General features: G+C 37.4%; 1 protein-coding gene and 1 long non-coding RNA gene across 4 annotated transcripts in view; both read left to right on the top strand.

The window, feature by feature from the left end:
* Positions 1 to 7,240, top strand: part of LOC108761608 (uncharacterized) — a 158,190-nt gene extending 150,950 nt beyond the window's left edge. Inside the window, exon 4 of the long non-coding RNA XR_001940130.1 lies at positions 6,990 to 7,240. This is a non-coding gene — a long non-coding RNA (uncharacterized LOC108761608). The remainder of the gene's footprint in view (positions 1 to 6,989) is intronic.
* Positions 7,241 to 7,250: 10 nt separating this feature from the next.
* Pgant9 (polypeptide N-acetylgalactosaminyltransferase 9) overlaps positions 7,251 to 22,367 on the top strand; it is a 76,924-nt gene continuing 61,807 nt past the window's right edge. For all 3 annotated transcript variants that reach the window (XM_018508218.1, XM_018508217.1, XM_018508216.1), the window contains exons 1-2: positions 7,251 to 8,028; positions 10,531 to 10,738. In XM_018508218.1, coding sequence (XP_018363720.1) covers positions 7,770 to 8,028; positions 10,531 to 10,738 — 467 coding nt within the window. In that variant the 5' untranslated portion in view covers positions 7,251 to 7,769. The remainder of the gene's footprint in view (positions 8,029 to 10,530; positions 10,739 to 22,367) is intronic.

The following is a 22,367-nucleotide window of genomic DNA, read 5'->3' as shown; positions in this document are numbered from 1 at the left end:
CCCTGAGATTACCGTAAAACCACTCCAGTATCGGACTGGCCGCAATCCTGTTACAATACCGTATCGCGAGAGCTATTAGATACGCTTTTAAGCATTACATGATCCGTTATTCTATTACCACGTTTGTCGCGTGTCGATTTTTCAAATAATTTCTCTGATTAAAATAAAATGTATCAAAAAAAATTCTGTTCGACAAACTGATGACATAAATTATTTTTAGTCATTTATCTTATAATAAAATGTTTGGACACATCATTCTTCCTTTATTCTGAATTGAAAATGTGAAACGAAATGTTAAATAAATTTTTGAGTTATAATCTCCTTCGTTATGTGAAATATTTCATTACTCATTCTTAATGAATGTAAATATACGTATATTTTTAATAAGAGTATAAAAAGTAGAATATTTTAAAATTAGAATAATAAATAGATAAAGTAGAGCTTTCCCTCGAACGTTTGAGAACTCTGCGCGACGCGCCTCGGTAATCCGTGACGTGGCGCAATTATTTTCCCGATTATCAGATCGCGACACATGGTCGTTTCCGGCGACGCAATTTCGTGCGCCGTCGAGCTCGGAAAATTCTTCGCCGTCGAATATGTTCCTTTCGCTCGCCGTGCTACGGTGTGCAGGCAGATCCCGCATTGAGTTTTGCATAATATATGAAGTGATGCATCTTAAGGACGTATAACGGCGGTAACGTTCATGCAAATTTCCATCGCTAAGCGGCGTGGCACGGAATTTCAAATTTTCGCTTTAACGGAATTTTAACCATGAACGTTAATCTGGCGTTTGTAAAGCGCGGTGGTTTTCAGTATTTAACCGGGCGGTTACTTAAAAAAATTATACCGTGAAATTATGAATTTTATCATTCTTTTAAAATGGATTTCGGACATGTTATGGTATTAAACAAATGTTTCTGCTCACGAAATATATATTATGCGCTCAGTATTTTTTTATTTAATTATAAAATAAATAGTTTAATATGATCAAAAAGCTCGTACATAGGATTTCCGCTTTTTAACTTAATTATTCAATTATATCAGAATGCGTTTTTGCGGAAAACTTTTTGAATATTTTAGTGATGTTGTTGTTAGTATTATTGTATAGGATGTTTCGAATTTAAATGTCAAAACTTCGGGAGGTGTAGAGGATTGATAAACTAGAAAAAAAGTCCTTTAGAGATATGTTCGTTTTTGCTTCGTTTTGAAAAAAATTCGTTTCGCAAAAAAAAAACAAAACTGTTTTCAACTTTAGTACTTATTTTTTATCACTTATTCATTCACACTCATTCACATTGTCATTTCCTTAATGTAGATATTGTTCAAAATGATTGGCCTCTGCAGCAATATAAGCATTGCATCTAGCACTGACAGTTCGTGTTGCAGCCAAACATTGATCTAGTGAAAGACAGAAATGTAAACAAACAAAAAAGTTTTCACCAAAAAATGGAATATTATTGTTTTTCTGTACGATTTCTGCGACGATAATACTTCAGAGGCGATGCGAGAATATACGCGCCGATTTTCAAATAGAAAAATACCGGACCGATGAGTCATTACTGCAAAAAAGCTTACATTTTGAACAATATCTAGATTAAGGAAATGACCATATAAATACGTATGAATGAATAAATAATAAATAATTACAAAAATAAAAACTACGTTTTGTCTTTTTTGCGATTTTCTTCAAAACGAAGCAAAATCGAGCATATGTATCTCTAAAAGACTTTTCCTAAATTTATCGATCCTATTTACACGCTCCCGAAATTTTGACAATTAAATTCGGACACTGTGTGTGCGTGTGTGTATACCTATTTGTCATTATCTTTACAAATGCTAGAATATCGTCTCGATTTATCTTTTTTTCCGCATGTGTGACTATGAAACCGTTTATGTGAAAGCAGTTTACTCTTTTCTAGATAAACAGACTTGATATTGATAGCGATATATCGTGTATCAAGAGAGTACGCCAAGAGCGAAGTACTTTTCTTCTCCGATTGTTTCTCCAATCTTTCTTACCTCGAATACGAGTGTTATCGGTTTGAGGGCTCATGCAGATTTAAAATTCTTTTGAAGAGAAATCGTCTCCCAGCGATTCCTTTCCCTCGTGCTCGTTGTTGCATATCCCACGCTCGCACAGTTTCGCCGCTAGGGATTCCGATCGGCTTATTTTGCTGGTCTGGACGCACGTAGAGACCAGTAGGATATCGTTTCTGTTGTCCTGCGGATATCCTTTCCATTGCTTTTATCTCACGTGTCCGCACTTTTTCTACCTTTATCTTCCATTTTTCTCGTACGCATATAGAGAAATATTTAGATGTCGTACATGACGATGTTTATCAACGTGATCAGAAACACAGCACAGCTTCCTGTGTTTTTATCGAAAAGGAAGTACAGTTTTTCAGTCTTAACTGATACGCTAGAAAAAAATCGAGTTGCAGAATACATTTAAACGCTTTTAACAAAAATTCAAAATTCTATTTACAGCCATTAGCGATCGATATTTGATTAATCCGTCGAATGCATTTCGCGATGGATTTTACCTGCCGTAAAAATTATTCAATGGTAAATCTGCGATATGGGCTCTTATAGGTCAGTCAATGTGTTCAACGCCATGAAAATATGAAATTGTTGTAACATAAACATGGTATTGTTACCGAATCAAAATGGAGAGATGAATAAACATAGAAGAAGCCATATGCGTGAAGGGCATAATATGTGTTATTTCGCTTTTAACTGTGAGAAAGGAAGTTTATGTTTAGACAGTGAACGATAAAATGTGACTTGAATGAAAAACGGAATAATCATTGTGCCTATCTATAAATCCACATTTCTCGCTTCAGAAATATACGTTGACATATATGCACGCTGCCGATGCTATCGAACGTTGATTGACACCTCTTTCCTCCACCAAGTATTTCCCAGACGTTTCTCACCTTCCTATCCTAAGCAATTCGTTTAACGACGGACAAAGAGTCCAACTATTGTGCTCTCGTTTCGTGTCGGCGGTGGACTCATAGACTGGTAGCGAAAATAGAACCTAACCCAAATAAACAGTGACACGCGAGGTCGATGTTATCCTCAGTAGCAGCTCGGTCTAACTTTGATTAACACGAAAGAGCGATGGCGCTTATGACGAAATTTACGAAAGCAAACTTTTAGAAATGACAAATATACTCTTTTTATGTCTACTCTATTTCGTTTGGTCACGGATTAGGTATACACAACTAGTGTTGTCTATCGACATTCTAAACCGAGAGAAGAAGAGGTGAATTGAATAATTTTGTTCTCATATCTCTTGGCTCTTTACGACTCTTTATATACGTAAACACATTTTTATTAAATCGGGAAAGGAAACGCTTTCATTTCGGATAATATTGCAGAATTATGTCTTCAGTTAGTTCTGTTATTTATGCACAGCTATATTCGATACAAACGATGTAATATGTAGATACGTGAAGAAGGAAACGAGAAGCTTATATTTTATGTAGTCCAAGAAATATTTCAGTCTCGAACCGTAACACGCGGTACGGCGTGTGTCAGTTGTTTCTGCAATTTCATTCAGAGAGCTCATTTAATTTCGCTGCTATTTTAAAGCTTTTTATTTTCATTCTACTCTACAGTAAATTAAATCCACCTTCCGCAGTTTTGTACGTTTTCTTTATATCGCGATCATTCTTTCTTACCATTTAGTTATGTTGATTCTTTATTTATGCCCAACATTAGCAGCAGACTTTACTTCCCAGATCACGGAGCAGTTTATTTCGCAGCAAAATAAATTCTGCACTTATCTCTCTCTTTTTTTTTTTCCTATTGTTGAGATACCACGACAGGAGAGATGCCACACTTATGCTGCTTACAGTATATTTACTGCCAGATCGTAAAGGAAAGAAAAAGAAGGTTTTTCAGACCGATACATCGGCCTGAGCATTTTAGAGACGAGAAGTAGTAAACTCTTTTACGGAAAAGTGTCTCCGATAGTAACGACCACTAAAAAGCGACCATGCCACTTTGCTACGTACGGTTCTGGCAGAGCCAGGCTACTCTCTCACTAACGTTTCTCCAGAGCACACACTGCTTTCGCACGTGTGTCTATTCGAGACAATGTTCCCTCCACTCACTCAGAAATAGAAGGCCTCTCGCGCCGTCTGAGTAAGATAGTATGATCTGCGAAGTCCTCTTACTTTATACCGGCTGAGAAGATATCTTCGCAATATCGTGAGATTGTTCCTCGCGGATATCTCGATTCTAATCTATGTTTACAAAAAGTTAAATTACTCCTATCTTCAGTATAATCTCGTCGTAAATCTCATCTGAAACGCGCACTTTTATTCTGTAAGATAAAAATCCACCAAGTTGCGAGTTTCACTGTGTCCGTTAACAATTAACAACGCGATTAGCTAGACATTATTAAAATGTACGTTTCACACACAAGTTATATTGTGTTTATTAATATCGTCTCAACAGCACAATGAACTAAACTTCATCAAAAAATGTATACATTATAAATTTCTCTCTCTCTCTCTCTCTCTCTCTCTCTCTCTCTCTCTTTCCGAGCGATGGTATTCATAAGACGAATGGATGCAATTTTTCGTGAGTATAGCGACGCTCATTCTTGGTGATGAAAAGCTGCTGGCTTAACTGCACTTTTCCCGTCATAACGTCCGTCGATGCATCGCCATTCGATGCATCCGTCGCAGCTCATCTTTACGGCTCGCACGATACGGTTACGGTCGAAACGCGACGTTAAAACGTGCATGCACCTTTCTCCGCCTATGAATAGCAAACGTCTCTGGCGCGCCCGAAAAGAGCGTGACACACGCGAGCGAGCTTCTTCGCCCGGAGCTTTTCACGTCCCGTTCCCGAATCTCTCTCTCTCTCGAGATGTGCCCGTGGCGGGGTCTTTTCATCGTTATCCCACCAGGCTTCGATCTTTTCGAATGCAGCTCTCGATTCTCCGATAAGAGCAGACAACTTTGCACAATCTGCGAGATTGCGTGCACACGGTGACAGCCAACTTTTCCACGCGAGGCGATGCGTTGCGCATAATACAACGGTAGTACCGCGCGTGTCCACTTATCTGCGTTCGATCGCTTGTCATGTCAGCAATATAATCATTCCGTACAGTAGGCTCGACGTGTGAAAATGATGGATAATATTAGATGACTATCGTAACATCGATTCTTGCACTGATTCGTTTTTTTTTTTGTGAATTTCTAGACTGATACTATTTTCTACGATGAAAAAAGGATCCATTTGGGGGGTAATGAGTATCAAATAGCTAACACGTCGAGATCATGAGCGTTATCATCGTTACTTTCGTATGTGTAAATCTACATACCGTTCCAACATCGTTACAAGCACACCACCGCGTCGCGTAACTGAAAGTTCCTAATTTCCTAATTTAATACAAAGTTAATAAAGCCCCGGGACGCACGTATTTTCCGATTACTTACCGTCGGGTTACTTGCAAGAACGTGTTTTAGATACAACTAAACTGTGGATCGTAGATCTAACGAGCACGCAAATTTATAATTATTCTCTTAATTCCCAAATTGATCGTATTTCTGCATATACAGTGAGAGCAAAAAGCTATTCGTAGTATTTCGCACAAGGAAATTTGTTATAAAAAAGCCTTATTTGTAGAAAATAAACATTAATTAGCAATTTTATACAATGAACACATTCTATTCTTACACAAACAAACGAGCTTCGTATATATTTCTGATTTTAGAAGCTAAATTTCTCGTCTGTACGAATACTTTTTGAGCATTCAAACAATACAATTTTTAATTTTCGCTTATTTTTTAGATGATATCTTTTGTATAATTAATGCACATCTTTTTGGTATATAATTTTAAGAAACATACAGTCTATTTTATTCTTTACGAATAAATTGTTAATTATCCAACGATCGTCAATTAGACGTCAAATTGATGTTGAAATCATTGTATTTATATCGATTCGACATCAATTCGATGACTCATTTCTCGCTGGATAATATTTACTTTTTAAAAATAAAGTTTTTTTAAAAAATATTTTTTTTGTACGAATACTTTTTGCACTCACTGCATTATCTTATATAATGCTATTCTTATGTAATGCTATTTTATTAGTAAGATAAATAAATTGTAGAGTACCTATATTTTAGAAATTCGAATTATATTTGCAATATCCGATTATTTCTATTTGTATTTAATGTATGTAGTTATATTTAAAAAATTGTATAAATTTTTTAATTTATTTTTTTATGTTAAATAATATTTTATCACACATAGCCTAAAAATATATTATATTATTAATAAAATTAGCAAGATGTCAATAAAATCTTTGATTTATTCGTGATTCTAGAAAACGTATTTAACGAATTGTTTCGAAATTGCTTCAAGTCTGCCAAACGAATTATTGAATAAATAAAGAAATGGAAGATGTTTGACTAAATATTTCGTGGATATTCGTATATATCGTTATTATGTCAGTTTTGATACTTCAGAACTTTGAATAATTGATAACAAGAAGGTATAGAATTTATTTTATTGCTTGTCCCAATTATCTTAGCATGTCAAAAATTAAATAATATTCTGCAGCGGCTGTAATTCAGAATTTTATTAAAACAAGCAGGATTGTAACTCCGCATTTTTAAATGATTAATTGCATACACTATAAAAATTATATAAATTGTTATCTTAAATAAAATAATCCAATATAAAATGAAAATATCCCCAATACTTGCCGCTTAATGCATAATTTTAATATATATTATAATAAAATATATATATATGTTTAGTCTAAGTTTAAACTAATTATTAAACGAGCTTAAGTGAAAGTTTTAATTTTGAATGAGCACGTGAGTGCTCTTTTTGAAAAGATAGTTCGTAAGTAGATTAGACTTGTCTGAATTGGAACCTTTTAATATTTGATAAGACTTTAGCCGTTATATACCGAGTTAGATTCTGTTCATTAATATGTCCACTTTTTTATGATTGCAGGTCCAAGAATGCGGTGACGTTGAGAAACTGCTTAATCCGAAAATACATATCGTAATGCACATATACAAGTATTAGTTAAAATATAAAAAATTATATCCAGCGTCTACAACACTAATTCATATTGATGGAAAACCATTTCGCCATTCTACATTGGCATAACGGAGAACCAAATGCGACATATCGATTGATAAACGTATAACATTACATTATTAAAACTCTGCCTTGTTTAAAAACTGGTAGACATTTGCAACTATATCTAGTGCAAAATTAGTTTTGCACAATTTAGAGAGATCTATCCTATCTCACATCTATCGCAACAGTATCGAGAGAGTGATCAATTGTGAAGAACAGTTTCGCTGAAACGGTTGATAAACACATGTACTATGAAAGAAAGGAAAGCTATCGATTTTGCACGTCAATGATTGTCAGTCATTTTGATTAGGATAAAGAATCGTTCTCAGGAGCCGAGGCTCTCGCTGTGAAATTCCTAGCGTGATTGCTCGTGAAAGGAACGCGTCTCCTGCGGACCTCCTCTCTCTCTCTCCACCCGGGCGTTTAATTAGCGTCCTCGATCGCGTAGAAAGGAGGAACTAGCTTAGGTGCCCGGACCTTTCGACGTCACACGGCGAGAGCCGACCGGCGGGAGATCGAAGAGGGGCGAGAGGATGTTGCTGAGGTAACACGACATTTCGAGGCCGCACGAGAAGTACGATAATCGCAGCGCGGGAAGGTGTCGATCGCAGCAGGCGCATAAAGGAAGGATCGAAGAGTGGCGGAAGGATGGGTTTTCCCAGGAGAAGGTCGCTGTGGCTGAAGGTGGCGGTACTAGCAACCGCCGTGTGGGTGACCGTCTGTTTCCTGCTCTATACGGAGGATCGGGCGGCGGCGGCTGCCGTTCAGGGATTGGCACCGTCGGGCGTCGCGATGCCGCAACAAGCGGCCAATGGCTTTGTACCACCCGCGGCGCCGTTTAGAAAAGAGTCGACTGGTAATGCTATTAACAACAGGGCGAAGATCAATCAAGTCGGCCTAAAGCAAGGTAATTCCCCCCCTCCCCCCCCTCTTTTTTTTTATTTATTTAAGTTTGTTGGAAAATTAATTTAATTTGTTGGATTGTTAAGAATGTGTGATGTAAATTAAAATGATCGTTTTGCATGTAGCTGAAGAGAGATAAAGGGTTCACATCTCTTTCTCTCTCTGTGATTAAAATCGTATTCTTTATCGTTTGCCGATGTGACGTAGGTGTATTATGAGTTGCTACATGAATCACGTCTGTTAGGAAACGGCTTAATAGGCAGACACCCTACGCCACGTACACACACACAAACACATACACACGTATGGGTTAGGTGCGAGTTAGGTCTTAATAAGCTGATAGATGTCCCTTTTGGAATGCATGGTCTGTGCATGAATCATACCTGAGAATGTTTGATTACTTCGCAAGCCACCTGTGGCTCAACCTGTGTCCGACATTTCGAGAACATTTTTCAAATAAGGTGGATGAGAGAAAATTTATTACATATCATTACACATTTTCTTCATTGGTTATGACATTTAATAATTACGCGCTATATGTGTAATTTGATTTCTATATAAAGTTCACGAATATAAAATCTATGGATTTTAGTAATTTTTTGTAAAATATCACTAAAAATTGGTACCAATATTTCAAAATTTTTGTCTTATTTTATCATAGATACAAATTATATAGAAATTCTATACAATTAATTCTCCAAAAAGTATCTGTTGGAAATTTAACTTGTTTACGATAAAATCAAACAGAAAGAAAAAAACGGAAAAATAATTTATTTTGACAAAAATGTTAAAAAATTATTTTAACTCGATGCTTATATCGTTTACGCGTCTTGCGTGTCGATCGCATAAGAGAAGCAGGAATAAAGGCAAACCGCACGGACGTAAAGCTATAGGTATATGATTGTACACGCGAAGGATCCTCAAAGACGAAAGTTCTCTCGGGCGATGCCACAGGCGCAATAAGGAATCTTTGGTAGAGTTCACCCGCTGCGTTCATCTCTTATTGCCAGACGCGAAGTACGAATGGGGCTTTCATAATGCATGGATCATCCCGACGATATTGTCGACATTGCATGCTAGCGAACAGCGCGATATATGTATTAGAGAGGAATCTGTAAATGTGTGGATCCTGAACGATGCTTAGTCGTCTCGCCGCGCCGGTTGATGTGCCTCTCGCGAGCTCACATTCGCAGAGAACTTGGCGCGCTCGCACGCCCGGAATGACGTGTTAATGAATTTAAATGCCTTTACGGGCGTGAATGCGTGTTCCGACACTGAGAAGGAACTGGGAAGGAACCGAGAAGGAACTGAGACGACTCTCATCTCGCGCGAACGGAGAGGAAAAGGAGATCTCTCGGCGCGACGGCGCGACGGCGCAGGCCGGATCCTCTCCAAGAAAAGCTCGTAGTGTAACAGCGACGCAGCCGTGATGCACGACGCGAGTTTCACCGCCGAACTTCGTAGCGGCCCGGGTCGCGGCGCTAAAGCAATTTGTCGTCCTCTTTATTGCCGCATCGTACACACCGGGGCCGAACTTTGTTCCCCAGCCAGCCGACCATATCGCAGAGCGTATACTTGCCTCGTTGGCTTTAGCAGCTATGCCGCGGCAATATGGCGCCGGCAAATAAAACTGGAGTTTATGCGAGAAAGCTCTTAGAGGGTGTACCTTCGAGACCCGGCGCGTCGGGGACGTGGATGTGCTGAAAATTCAATTCCCGATGCCCTTTTTCTCCCGCGCGACGCGGCACAGCGCGTCGACTCGTTTCTCCTCGCGCTCCGACGTTAAGCATTATATTCAGACGCTATTCGGACGAAACGAGAAGCGGAATGAAAATTAGCTGAAACTAAACCGGAACGCGACAAAATACGAGTAGGGTCACACTATATTGCTTCATTTACCTTTTTATCTCGTCGATGCGTAAACAGCGTGATAACGTCTTTCTCAATTTATTAACAGTTCTAACTTTAATTAAGAGAGTTCTCTTCGCGATATCAGGTTACACTTATAAATCTTGTTAATCTTTGAAACGTAATAATTTTTTAAACATTGTCATCAATAGGATAATATCGATTCGATATCGCCAGTCTCCTTTTTCCAATTATTGATCCTGAAAATTTATTCGATAAAAATTGTAATTTTGATTCTGAACTGCGCTAGAGATCGAAATGAGATAAAATTAAAACGGAAGCATAATTTTTTAAACAAGATATATCTTTTAAAAGGAATATTCCTGCAAGGAATGTTCAAGCATTATATAACTTTTATTTCTTATTTACACATATATTTCATGACATTTTCGAAGATTGATATATGACAATAGTTTTTATAACATTTTAATAAGGATTCAATAAATTAATGACTAAATATTATAATCTTAATTCTACCTAATTTGACGGTTCGAGATAAATTTAAGAGTATATAATTCACAATTAATAGACGTAATGCATAAAATATTCAATCACGTGCCAACTTTATACAATGTCACTCATCTTTGATGGCTTTTAGATTCTATAGGTGGTGGAGTGTTGGATATACCACGGGAACCGGATACTGCTGCACCCGGTGAGATGGGCAGACCCGTGATATTGCCGGCCAACATGTCCGCGCAGACGAAGAAGCTGGTGGACGATGGCTGGCTCAATAACGCGTTTAATCAGTACGTCAGTGATTTAATCTCTGTGCACAGATCTTTGCCCGATCCACGCGATCAGTGGTGAGTCATATTTATTATATATAATTGTAGTTTGCAATAGCCCGCCTTTTTACGCAAAGTTATATTTGCCGTGTAAAAATGCTCAATTCCTTTTTTTTTATTTTATTTAAAAAGATAATAGCTTATCAACGATGTGTCTCTGCAATAATGGAAGTTTTATCGCAAACTGTCCTGCAAAGGACACGTACGATTTATTACGTTCAGAGACACGATCGGTGGCTCGTTTATCAGCGCGATATTTGCCATCGGAGAAAATGAAAAATATACGCAAAGTAAATGTAAAAAAGAAAAGAAAAACGAGCGTTTAAACGTAACATCTCTGGAGGGTATGTTATATCCGCTATATAAAAAGGGTATGGTACGCTGGTCCCCGAGGCACCGACAGAGTAACAGCCAGCGGCGTTTCGTCGATCGAGACAGATAGGCTGCGGTAATGCGTCGGCGAATCGTGGCCGTAAATGTTCCGTGTCATTTTCCTTTACTGCGGGTACGGTCGCGCGCATCATAACATGGTATAGTCCTTGATAAAACATGACGGGTTAAAGGCCACGACATCACGATCTAGCTATCCTGGATCCTAGCTAGCGATCCTTCCATTCTTTCCTTTCACTTGAGAAAGGAGCACCTCTATAGAACATCTCCGATCCACACGGAAACGAATCGTTCTTTACGAGTATAAGATTCGAGAGTTAGTAGTTTTCTTTGCGAGTACGAGTACCGACGAAAAATCTAGAATCCAAATGCGATGCGAAATACGCTCGCGAAGCAACAGCTGCATCGTAAATTGTACGATATATCATATAGAATCAGTTTCTTTTTAATAGCGAAACCTGTTTTCTGCGTTCGTAACTTGTTGACTTGTTTATCTATAAGTGATCAGACGTCCTTCTTTCTTTTTGAAAAGGACAATCTTATATATTCGATAAATATATTCTTTTCTAAAAATATCTTACACCTTTGAAAGATACATCGTTCTTTATCACTTCATCGTCACTTTGTCGATAAAAATCGACACTTTGTTTTTATTTATCCGGTGTAATAAATATACTCGTATAGGTACATTTATTTATTTACCATAATTGTGAAAGGACGAGAATATACTGCAACTAAAATTGCATTTATTTCCATGGCTGCGAGGTCGTTGCGGACATCGAATGTACCTGTTAATAAAGTTTCTGTTAAATGTCGATATCATATGTACGATCGGAAATTACTTTTCTTTAGTCTTGCGTTCCATCGTACCAAAGTGCAATTTATTCACTTTCAGGCACAACGCGCACGATCACGAAGGATATTAAAAACCGCTTTTGCGGATAACGTTTTATCCGAGGCCGGAGAGAGTGCTCTCTCGCTCTGAGTGAAATACGTAATGCAATGGTGTTGCGAGGAGCATTTCTCGAGTAATATTATAACGCAATGCCTCACGTAATTTGCATCGCGCCATTATTTTAATTACGGTACTAAGTTAAACGCGTTGCTATTATATGTAAACATCTCCCTTAAACGAAGAAGAACAACCACACTAATGCATATGTACTATTGCGTATGTCACTACGTGTACGCTATACGTGCGTCCAAGCTATGCTAATGACCCTCTATTCCGAATTCTTGTTAACGTTGCAAATTATTTTCCGTCTACGTCGCAAATGTAATTTCACGAGGGGAGGGAGGAGAGAGGCGTTCGCGTCCGCGTCCGCTTGCTTGCGCCAAGTACTACGGTACATGTTACGTGTTGTTTAATTAATTGCACTGTGCCTAATTTGTTGCGCGCGAGTTGACCGTAATAGTCTAACGGCGAAAAGAGCGCGCGGGCGATGTAGTTCGGAAATTTAATCATCGGAAAATGCGTTACCGGAAATTAATACATTGCCCCGTCGCCGTGTTCTTACGTCACGTGGGAATTCTGAAACTCCCCGCTGGGAAGTTTTCAATTATATTATTTCATTAAAACAGAACGTTCTTTCGATCACGTTAGAGGATTTTCTTCTCGTAGGCAAATGCGTTTGAAGAACCGCTATTATAAGTTTAATATTTTGTCATATAATATATGAATAACAATACATTTTACCAGAGATATTTTAGAAACATTACATGTTATATACCATTATTTGTGCTGCACTTTTTTACTTACTATTTTTGTCTACTTTTTTTTACTTCTTTATTATTTTAACGTGATTTCACGCTTATGTCTAACTATAAGCAATTACGCCAGTCAAGCAACAAATTGATAATTTTGTGAAAATCCGTCTTGAAGATCGACGTGATTTATTCGAATGAAACCGGTCCGTAGGGCTGTAACTAAACAGTACCTGCGGTACGTCCGAAATATGTTTCGCGGTGACCGTAAATTTTCGCTAAAACTTCGTCCTGGCGGCGGCAACGGCGTCGGGCCGACCGCGGTAGCGAATTAACCCCATGAATATTAATTACAATTTACATGATATTAACCGACATTATCAGGACAGGTGGGCAAACTTCGTGGGTGCCTGTTGTTACTGACACACCGCGAGTCGCGTCCGTAACTAACGGCTTGGATAAAGGTGCCACCACACCAGCGCAAGTGTGCTATACGATGTGCTTACGAACAGGTGTCCTTGATTTAGAGTAACGAAGATTGTTCAGAGAGAAAATCCGTAGATAATCGTCACATAGTATCATACGAAACGAAATTATCTCGAATGGTAAAAACGTTTGAATAAATAGGGTAACTCTGCCGCGGCAAATATGCCGCGCTGAGATTTACGCCGCAAAAGTCAGAAAAAATAGAAGGAGTAGGGGTAATTTCCCCGCAACTACTCTGTTACATGCCTTTATGTTATATTGTGTTATGATTTCAGTTTCTTGCTGTTAATATTAATGAAATTATTGTGAGTTGAATCGATTTGTCACTGTGTTAAGTAGCGCCATCATAAATTATGATCTACATAAAATGATTACTGTAGAACGTGCAAAAGACTTAGTGCTTATTTCATGATACATGAGTGTAGAGGAATAGTAAAGCGTGTTGTATAACAAATACAATAAAGGCATTACATGAAATATGTACCTCATGTTATAACACTTGTAATACATCTGGGGAGGTTGTAATTATTATTTATTACTTCATATACATATTTATATCATTCTGATTCCTTAATAAAACTTTATAAACGCATTTTATAAGTTATTGTGTCATTTTACGTCTTATTTATAAATTTTGCGTTATTTGTAAATTTTTTATGAATCATACATACTCCCCCTCCTCCTATGAGTAGCCATATACCCCTATGGGATATACGGCAAAAATGCAAGGATTTAAAAAAGTTCATTTTTTTGATACGAAATATAAATATTTCGGATTTCTAATATTTTTTTCATAATAGTAGACAGTCCAAAGTTTTTACTGATATAGTTCGTTTACTTTAAACATATAGTACTTAATAATAATACTTAATAAATTAAGTTTCTGATAGGGGCGGCGTATATACCGGAGTTACTCTAATCATAATTTTATTAAGCATCTCGTAATATAAACCTGTCGAATGATTATAAATATGTTACGCTTTTATTTATAAAAGCACGTTGTCACTTCATTAAGTGGAATAAAACAGTCGATTTGAACGATTACATTTTACATCTGATAAATTGATCAAAGGTAAAAGGTAGTAAAAGAAACATTTATTCAATTAGCGGGCAACGCAAGAAATAATAATTCGATATTGGTAGCGCGTATTTATTCCTATCGAATTCACGCAGAAACCACGTGTCTCTTATTTTAACGCAACTATTTTGTTGTCAAATATTTTCTTTTCAGTGAACGGGACGCGAAATAATTGTCATAAGCTTTTTTTTTTACAAAACAAGATATTCGCCTTTTCCGGTACTTTTTATGCCATTGTATTATGCCGTTTCAGAAAATATATTTCCGACAGCTTAAACAGTTAAAACGAGCTAATTCTAAATTTTATTGAATTAGCAGTCACAGAGTCGAAATAATTAGCGATTACGATCGCGTTAGTTAACAAAGGTACAACGCGTCGGTGGTTATTAATTATTAATTTAAACACCCGAGGGCGACTGTAATTACCGCGGTGGACCAATCATTTAAAGTGGTCGTTATCTCCGCCACGGTACATATTGTTTTTTGAATATTTAATTAAGCGACCTTCAACAGCTTGGTGCGGCTCACTGAATAACGGAGGGCCATTTCCCTTAACGAATGATTTAATTAATTTTACGGTTGATATAACAGAACTATTGTATAAAAAAAAAAGTTTTAATCTTGTAAGCAACTAAAATTATTCGAAATTACAGGAAAAGTCGATAAGCCGTTTGTCAGTAAAACAAAATCTCTATTTTACTAAATTGTAATAGAAAATATTTCAAATAAGGAAAATAATTGCGTATTTATTTATAAAGCTGAATTAATTAAACTATTTATAAATAGTCTAAAGATAATTTTTATCTATTTACATTTAAATATTATTGAACAAAGGAAATCTTGAACGATACCGTTCAACAAGTCAAAGGTTGATTCTCATAGATTTGAAAGTAAACAGGAGGCGGTTCGGTGAGGAGCAGAGAGATCAATGCACCTGGTGATAAAAGGTACGAAGTGAGATAAAAGGTCGCTTCTCGCGGTTTTCCTATCTAACCTGGTGGTTCTACCCGGGCAAGAGCTCCGCGGAAATGGAAATTTAAATATGCAAATGGCGAAACGTTCGGTTTAATAAGCTGCTCTTTCAGCGACTGTGAAATTCGCTTGCGAGGACTTTGTTTAATTATCACATTACCAAACTGCAAGGAGCATCTTTGTGTTTCTAGTATTTGATTTTGTATAAGTTGTTGTACCTAGATATCTCCGATTTTTCAACAATGTTTCACACAATATTACATTATTACTTATTTTCAATAGGATATATCTTAACCGTAGCTTTTTTATCTTTCAAATTTAATAAAAATAGAATTATATCTTTTACAATATACAGCAATAAAATCCATTTAATTTGTTTCCAAAACTCTTTTCAGTTCTTCCGTTTATTAAATAACTTTGCGTTAAAGTTAATATTAATTTTAAAAAATCTGAAATTGCTCTTAATTCTCTGAAGAGCTACGTGATAACTTGTAAATTATTGCGCGCAGATATTTTATGCCATTTTTCATCTAGTCGCAATTAAGATTTAATCCCCTTAATCCTCAGAACGAATTTACGATGAAAATTCAAGTTTTCCACGGTTAATTTCCTACGGACAGCTTCGCGGTCCGTTTCTCATTAGCCGAAAAGTTTTCTTGTCTAGGGTGTGTACCTCCTTTCGAAGCGTCGAAAAGGCGAGAGAAAATCGGTGATGTCGTTTTGCCAGGCTAAAAGAAAGAAAACAGGAAAAAAACGATATCTAGAGAGAGTTTAACGAGGACTTATGAGCAGCATGGTTCTACTAGCAATTTCGTGCGGAAGTTCACATTACTGAAGCTAGCAGCGTCTATTGTGTCGGTTATTAAGGAACATTAATCGATATATTGTGCGAATTGTGCACAATTCAATAAAATATTTCGGATTATATAAAGGTACATACGGTTCTCTCTCCCATCGAGTTTTATCCGAGATTTCAGAGTAAAATTAATTTTCTCTGGCTTTATTCATCGTCCGATTGAATGATTGTTACTATAAAATTTTTAATCCGTCGCGTTGTCAAAATTCTGTTAAAATATTACATTTCTCGTTTTCAATATCAATGACACAATGATGGACGCATGGATTTCTGTAGAATCGATTTTCAGATTTGGTACGCGATTGCTACGATCAATAGCTACCACTTTTTCCTCTTTTTTTTCTCCGTCTGGAAAAAGACCAGGCAAACACGTCGTAATGCGATTCTCCAGCGAGCCGTCGGCCACGTAGGTGGGAACGCGTGCAAGGAGTAATGAAAAAATATGTGTCGGATCCGGCTGGTTTCGCCGCTTGATTTCCGTATTCGCCTAGCGGGTTAACGCAAGGCGCCAATATTTTTCAATTACGAGTTGGCCCGGCTTTATTTAGTTTGCCTACCATTTCGCACTCGCGCACGCTTCGCACTTAGATTAGATTAGGCGTGTGTTTCGCCAAAAGCGTCGATGTTTCACAGTACGGGTTGCAATACGAATGGCGGCAAACGGAACGTTACGGACGGCCGCGATTGATTATTCTGCCATTATCGCGGATATAGAATCGGTTTTCGGTAGACATTCGGGTAACGCCCGAGGAAACGATCCCGTTAGCTTTCACCGCTCGTCAGATCGACGAACAATGGCCACTTCGTATTTGCTTTATTTCTGCCGATATGCTTCGCTGATCCCGCAACTGTTAATCCTCAATAATACCATATGGTACCTTCAGAATATATATTTCAGGTTATCAATTACACTTTGGCATGCAAAAGCTCTCTCTCTAAAATTATTCTTCTGCAATTATATCTATTACACCTTTGAATGAGATCTTGTGATACATTTTATTAATAAATTTGTTAATAGAAAAATATTCCTCTACGATAGAAACAAATTACCCGAAACATAAACTTAATCTCAAGATAACCGAGAATAAACAAATCGAATGGTGCCGCATCGTCCCTTGGGGAACAGAAATCTCCAAACAATAACAACAATAAATAAGCTTTAAAACAAACTCAGTCTTCCAGAATGGAGGTTGGACAAGGGTTTACAACCTCTTCCTATAAAAATAACCACTGCAACGAGATATATGACAAAGTCAAAGTCCACATAAGACTGCCAGCGCTTTGAACGCGAAGAATCTATTTGGATTGTGTAGATTTGAAGAGAGGAGAAGAAAAAAATGTTTTGTTTGTGTGTGTTGATATGTGAAGAAAATTTTAATACAATTTAAAAGGGTCAGTAACCGTTTCTTCAAGATTGTAGCTAATTACAATAAAGTCAATATCCAATCAAATGGACCAAATATCAAATATTTATATAAATTCGCAAACAGATTAAACATTAGATGCACTAAATAATAATTTATTTCTAGAAATAACTATTAAGAAAGGAAGAACGCAACTCACAACAGGATTTTTTGCAAGATAGAAAAGGAAGTTTCCATATATCCTCGAATTTTCTCGAATGATGCAACATTCCCGACCGGAAGGAATAAATTGGCGTAAGAGCCAAACCACAGCAAAGTGCAAAACGATTTCGACAGAGAGACCATTGTGCATTGGTTGGAAAATCACTCGCGAGGATCCATTGTGGACCGAGAAGCTTCCACAGGATCTCATCCCTTCCGCAGGAACGCCGGGAACGATTGCCGTTCACGTAAACGTATTCCGGACCGGCGAAGATACTCGAGCGAAATGAACGCAAGACGCTGGAGTGCTGGAGAGGGCTGCCAGCAAGGGTAGCTGCTGCTGGTATTGCTGCAATTTGTCAGGCAATGTACCGCCGAAATTGACGAATCGCCATCAGTCGACGTTTGCGGAGGTTTTATCGGCGCTTAGCGTTTAAGAACGATCGTGCCGACGATTATAGTGATCTCAAGAGTTACCATCGGTTATCAAGGCTCTGTATTGATTGAGACTTAATATTTTTGGATCATATTGCACGTATCGCTCACCGAACTTTCAACGAATATGAGTTCCAAACCTCCCTCGTACGCATAATCATCATCCGCGAAGTTACTCCGCGAACAGCCGCAAACCGATCCGAGTTTACCCGAGAATAAGTCGAGCTCTCGCGTAAGGTACACAGGATTCGGCTGTGCGGAAGAGGTGTGGCGCGGCGCGCCGCGAAACTTGCGACCGAGGAAAACTTTTCGAGTTACGCGGCGGGAGTAGATAAGGACGTCGAGGAGTGAAGGGGCGAAGCTGCGCTGGTTAGAGGGGATTGAACGAGGAGGGATTGGATATCGTTCCAGGGAACGCAAAGTGCACTCATGAGGACGATCGTCCCGGTACTTTTGCGTCCTCCCGCTCATCAGCCGCGCTCAAGTCACGACTGCGTGACGATTTGGTTGTTTTGTACTCGCGTATGTCTATCACACCGAAAAATACGCCGCGGTTTCCAAAAATGCGTCCGAGCATCCAACAGCCCGACAAGTTTTACGATTGCTACCTAACTACCAGCTAATTTTCGTGTTCACGGCGCGCCACATTGCACGTTCGTTACGCTTGCTGAGTTCAATGCAGCTTTGTGGGAGAAGAGTTAGCTTTGCGTCCACTATCGCAATGCCGTTTGCCCTGTGGCGAAAAATAGCCGTGTTGCAAAAAGACTGAGTTGAACTTTGTTCGACTCGACTTATTAGAGCGTGGTGTTTTGCTTTATAGCTGCACTTATCACAAAGATCTCTGCGTATAGAGAATCGTATATTGTTTGTTTTCTTTCTCTTTCTTTCTCCCTGGTTTGTGAGTGCACATAACGTAATTAACAACTTAAAATTAAAAATTTAAGATTAATTAACATTTAAATTAGCGCAGTGGAAAAGTACAACATAGTAATGCACTTATTACATTATTTTCTAGTTGAGATGATTAAGCAACAATTATATTTATGAAAGAAATCTAATGACGAAATTAATTTATTTAAGATTTCTTAATTTTCTGGAGATAAATTTATTTTTAGTGGCAGCATTAATATTGCACAGTTTTTTTACGAGGCAGAAAAAAATCAATACAGGATCTACATGAGTAAGTAAAGCGGGTTAGCATCTTCTACTTTCAGTTTAGAAACATGACGTTAGGCCAAATTGTGTCTTCTCCAATGTGGCGTTCTATCCCTAACGAACTAGTTCACCTTAACACCCATTATCTCAAAGATTAAGTTAAGTGAAAGCGCTTTATCGCTTTAACGATGATCGACATCTACGATCTCGCGTTCAAGATCGTTAAGTAAGACTCTGTGTATCAGCCATTGAGATCCCGCCTTCGTTTATTGAAGGTTAAAGTCGGCGACAACTCGATTATCGGCGTTTCCCTATCACGCAAAATTTGCTTGACGTTTGTTTCAAGGAAAAAGTTAGGCTCACCGTTTCGACCGTCCGTCCTGATATTAGTTAGAAAGAGTTATATTGGAAAACAGTAGAATTGCAGTTATGCTATTTTAAGGGAAATTAAATGACGTTTGTTCATCGATCACTGAAACGCATCTGCTTCGTCGTTTAATCATAATCGAGATTATTCTCTTAGTAGGCAAATTGAGGAAGAACAGCTTTTATTTCGTTCATAAGCGTAACTACACGGAGGAAATGAGCGGTGTAGAGTGAAATTAACTTTAATCAATTTTAAGACGGGGAAGAATACGTCACAAAGTAAAATTTACATCTAATTTTTGCTAAAAAGCTTACGTCAAGATCGTTGAAAATAAGAGCGGACACCGGTAAAAATGAGCACGTTCGCAACTTTATTTTACAAGAAAGTATACATTCTTTTCTCTAGCACTTTTAATACCTTCTCTTTATCGTCGACGATAAGTACTCATTGTTTATACATTTTCCTAGGATGATATATTTTCATATATTTAAATTGTTATCTACAAAAAATAAGAAAACTAGAATAATGAAGTAAAAAATTAGAAAATTTTAATATTTCTTATTAATACGAAATTATAATGTAAGTACAATTTATTTAAGCTAATTTATATTGTATTAAAAATCTTATTTATCATGGTAACGTAATTAGAGTAATTTGATTATATAATTTATTCATAATTTTTCCAGCTAATATTATCATAAGTATAATACATAGGCCACTATGTGCAGAATAATCCGTTTTATGAGAAATTTAAGCGATGCGCTTGAAAGAGAATTTCATTAATTATGATCTATTAACCCCTAATAAAATATGCGGATCTTTCAGATCATAGGATTTGAATTTTATCTTAAAATGAATAAATAATAAAAATATTTTTCAGTCTAAAATATAGGAGAGCAAATTTAAAATAAACATAAGAATTCTGTAAAATCTTTCATCTGTCTGATATTTTCTCGATTGATTATAACTATTGATTTTCTCTCCAGATTATTCCATATTAGAATAATAATGAAGTAGGTTTTTTTAAAATAATCTAACGACGCATATCCGGCTATTTTACATGCGCGTATTGTGTTTTGATTATTGTAAAATATATTGATTTTACAACATATAGGGTAAAAGCAGGGATTATGGAAAAGCTTTTTTTAAATTAACATTGCTCCGATATAAATGCATATGAAGACTTCAAATTTACACAGAACTCTTGAGGAATATGTTAGCTACAACATCCAATAAATGAAAGTCGCCAAAATTTAAGTCCAACGTCAATATTAATAAAAGAGTCAAAAGTGAGAAAATGGGGGGGGGGGTCTAAAAAATGGGATATAATATGGAATACCGATGAAATTTTGACCATAGTAATAAATAACACGATAAATGAAGTCCAAATTTGTTTATTTATATAAACTGTTCAATTTATATATGTATATATATATATTGTACAATACACAGAAAATATAATAGCATCATTACGAACGTTATTACGCATGGATAAATAAAAAATCGCAAATAAGCTGATAAATCGCAAATAAACTGATATAGAATACATGCTGTAATCTAACCTAACCTAACCTAATCTGATCACGAATAAGCTGCTACATGCATGGAACCTATTCCATATTCTCAATCCTCCCCGATGTATTCCATATTACCTGCATGTCGTCATATGACAAATAAAGTCTTTCCGTAGCAAAAAACAAGTTTGAAATAGCAATTAATCTGCATAATATTGTTCATGCAACATTATTAAAAGCGTCTGTGCAATATAAGCATTAGAAAAACTTACCTTCGGTTTGTGAGAACACTTTTTAGAAAAAGCTGCCGAATCTTCTGACGTAACAAAAATGAATAAACGTTAATTGTAGCAAAACGGTTGATCGGACCGAGTTCATTGCTCGTTATGACATGTTTGGTAACAGTTGCAATAACTTTCAGCGATTGCCGCCAGATTGCAATGCTTTGTTTAAAAAATAAGCCACTATTCCATATTCGTAGCGTATGCCATAATCCCTGATTTTACCCTATATCAATTGTATATAAAACCACAGCGCTTATAAATGACATATTATACATAAACTAGAGACCATTTATCGCATTAATAAATGCCATCGCTTCGCTGAACTTAACTCGCGCACGTTCTCCTTTACTGTATTTAATCGCATTAAGTTCATAATCGCGTTTCGGTATTCCGTCTCGCCGCAAGTTCTCGATGCTCGCATCAATGACAATCCGTGCTCTCGCATTCCTGAAATCTCCGCCAAGACGCCTCCTCGTCAACGATACAATTGCGACGTTCGGGGTTCGAGACATCCTCTCTCTCTTCATAGTTTCCCACATCTAACTCTCAATATCTGCCACCCGGCGCTCGAAATACCGCAAAGCCCATAATTCTGACAGGAATCGGTACAGACTTTGAACTTTTTTTTTTTTTCGTATATCCCCCACGAAATGTCTCGTATACATCACTTCCAGGAGTCTCGAAAGTAATTGGATTTAGTGCGATTTCCTGAATCCTGTCTCAAGCATTCCCTCGCCTCGCTATTCCGCGCGCACCCCGATTTCAGGATTCGAAGACACTTTCAAATCGATGGGCCACGTCGAGTGGGTATCGTGAAATTCTCCCGAGACTCGACGGACGG

The sequence above is a fragment of the Trachymyrmex cornetzi genome, unplaced genomic scaffold (genome assembly GCF_001594075.2).
Source record: "Trachymyrmex cornetzi isolate Tcor2-1 unplaced genomic scaffold, Tcor1.1 scaffold257, whole genome shotgun sequence".
Lineage (NCBI taxonomy): Eukaryota > Metazoa > Arthropoda > Insecta > Hymenoptera > Formicidae > Trachymyrmex > Trachymyrmex cornetzi.
The sequence above is the reverse complement of the archived record's forward strand: the minus strand, read 5'-3'. Positions and strand labels throughout refer to the sequence as shown.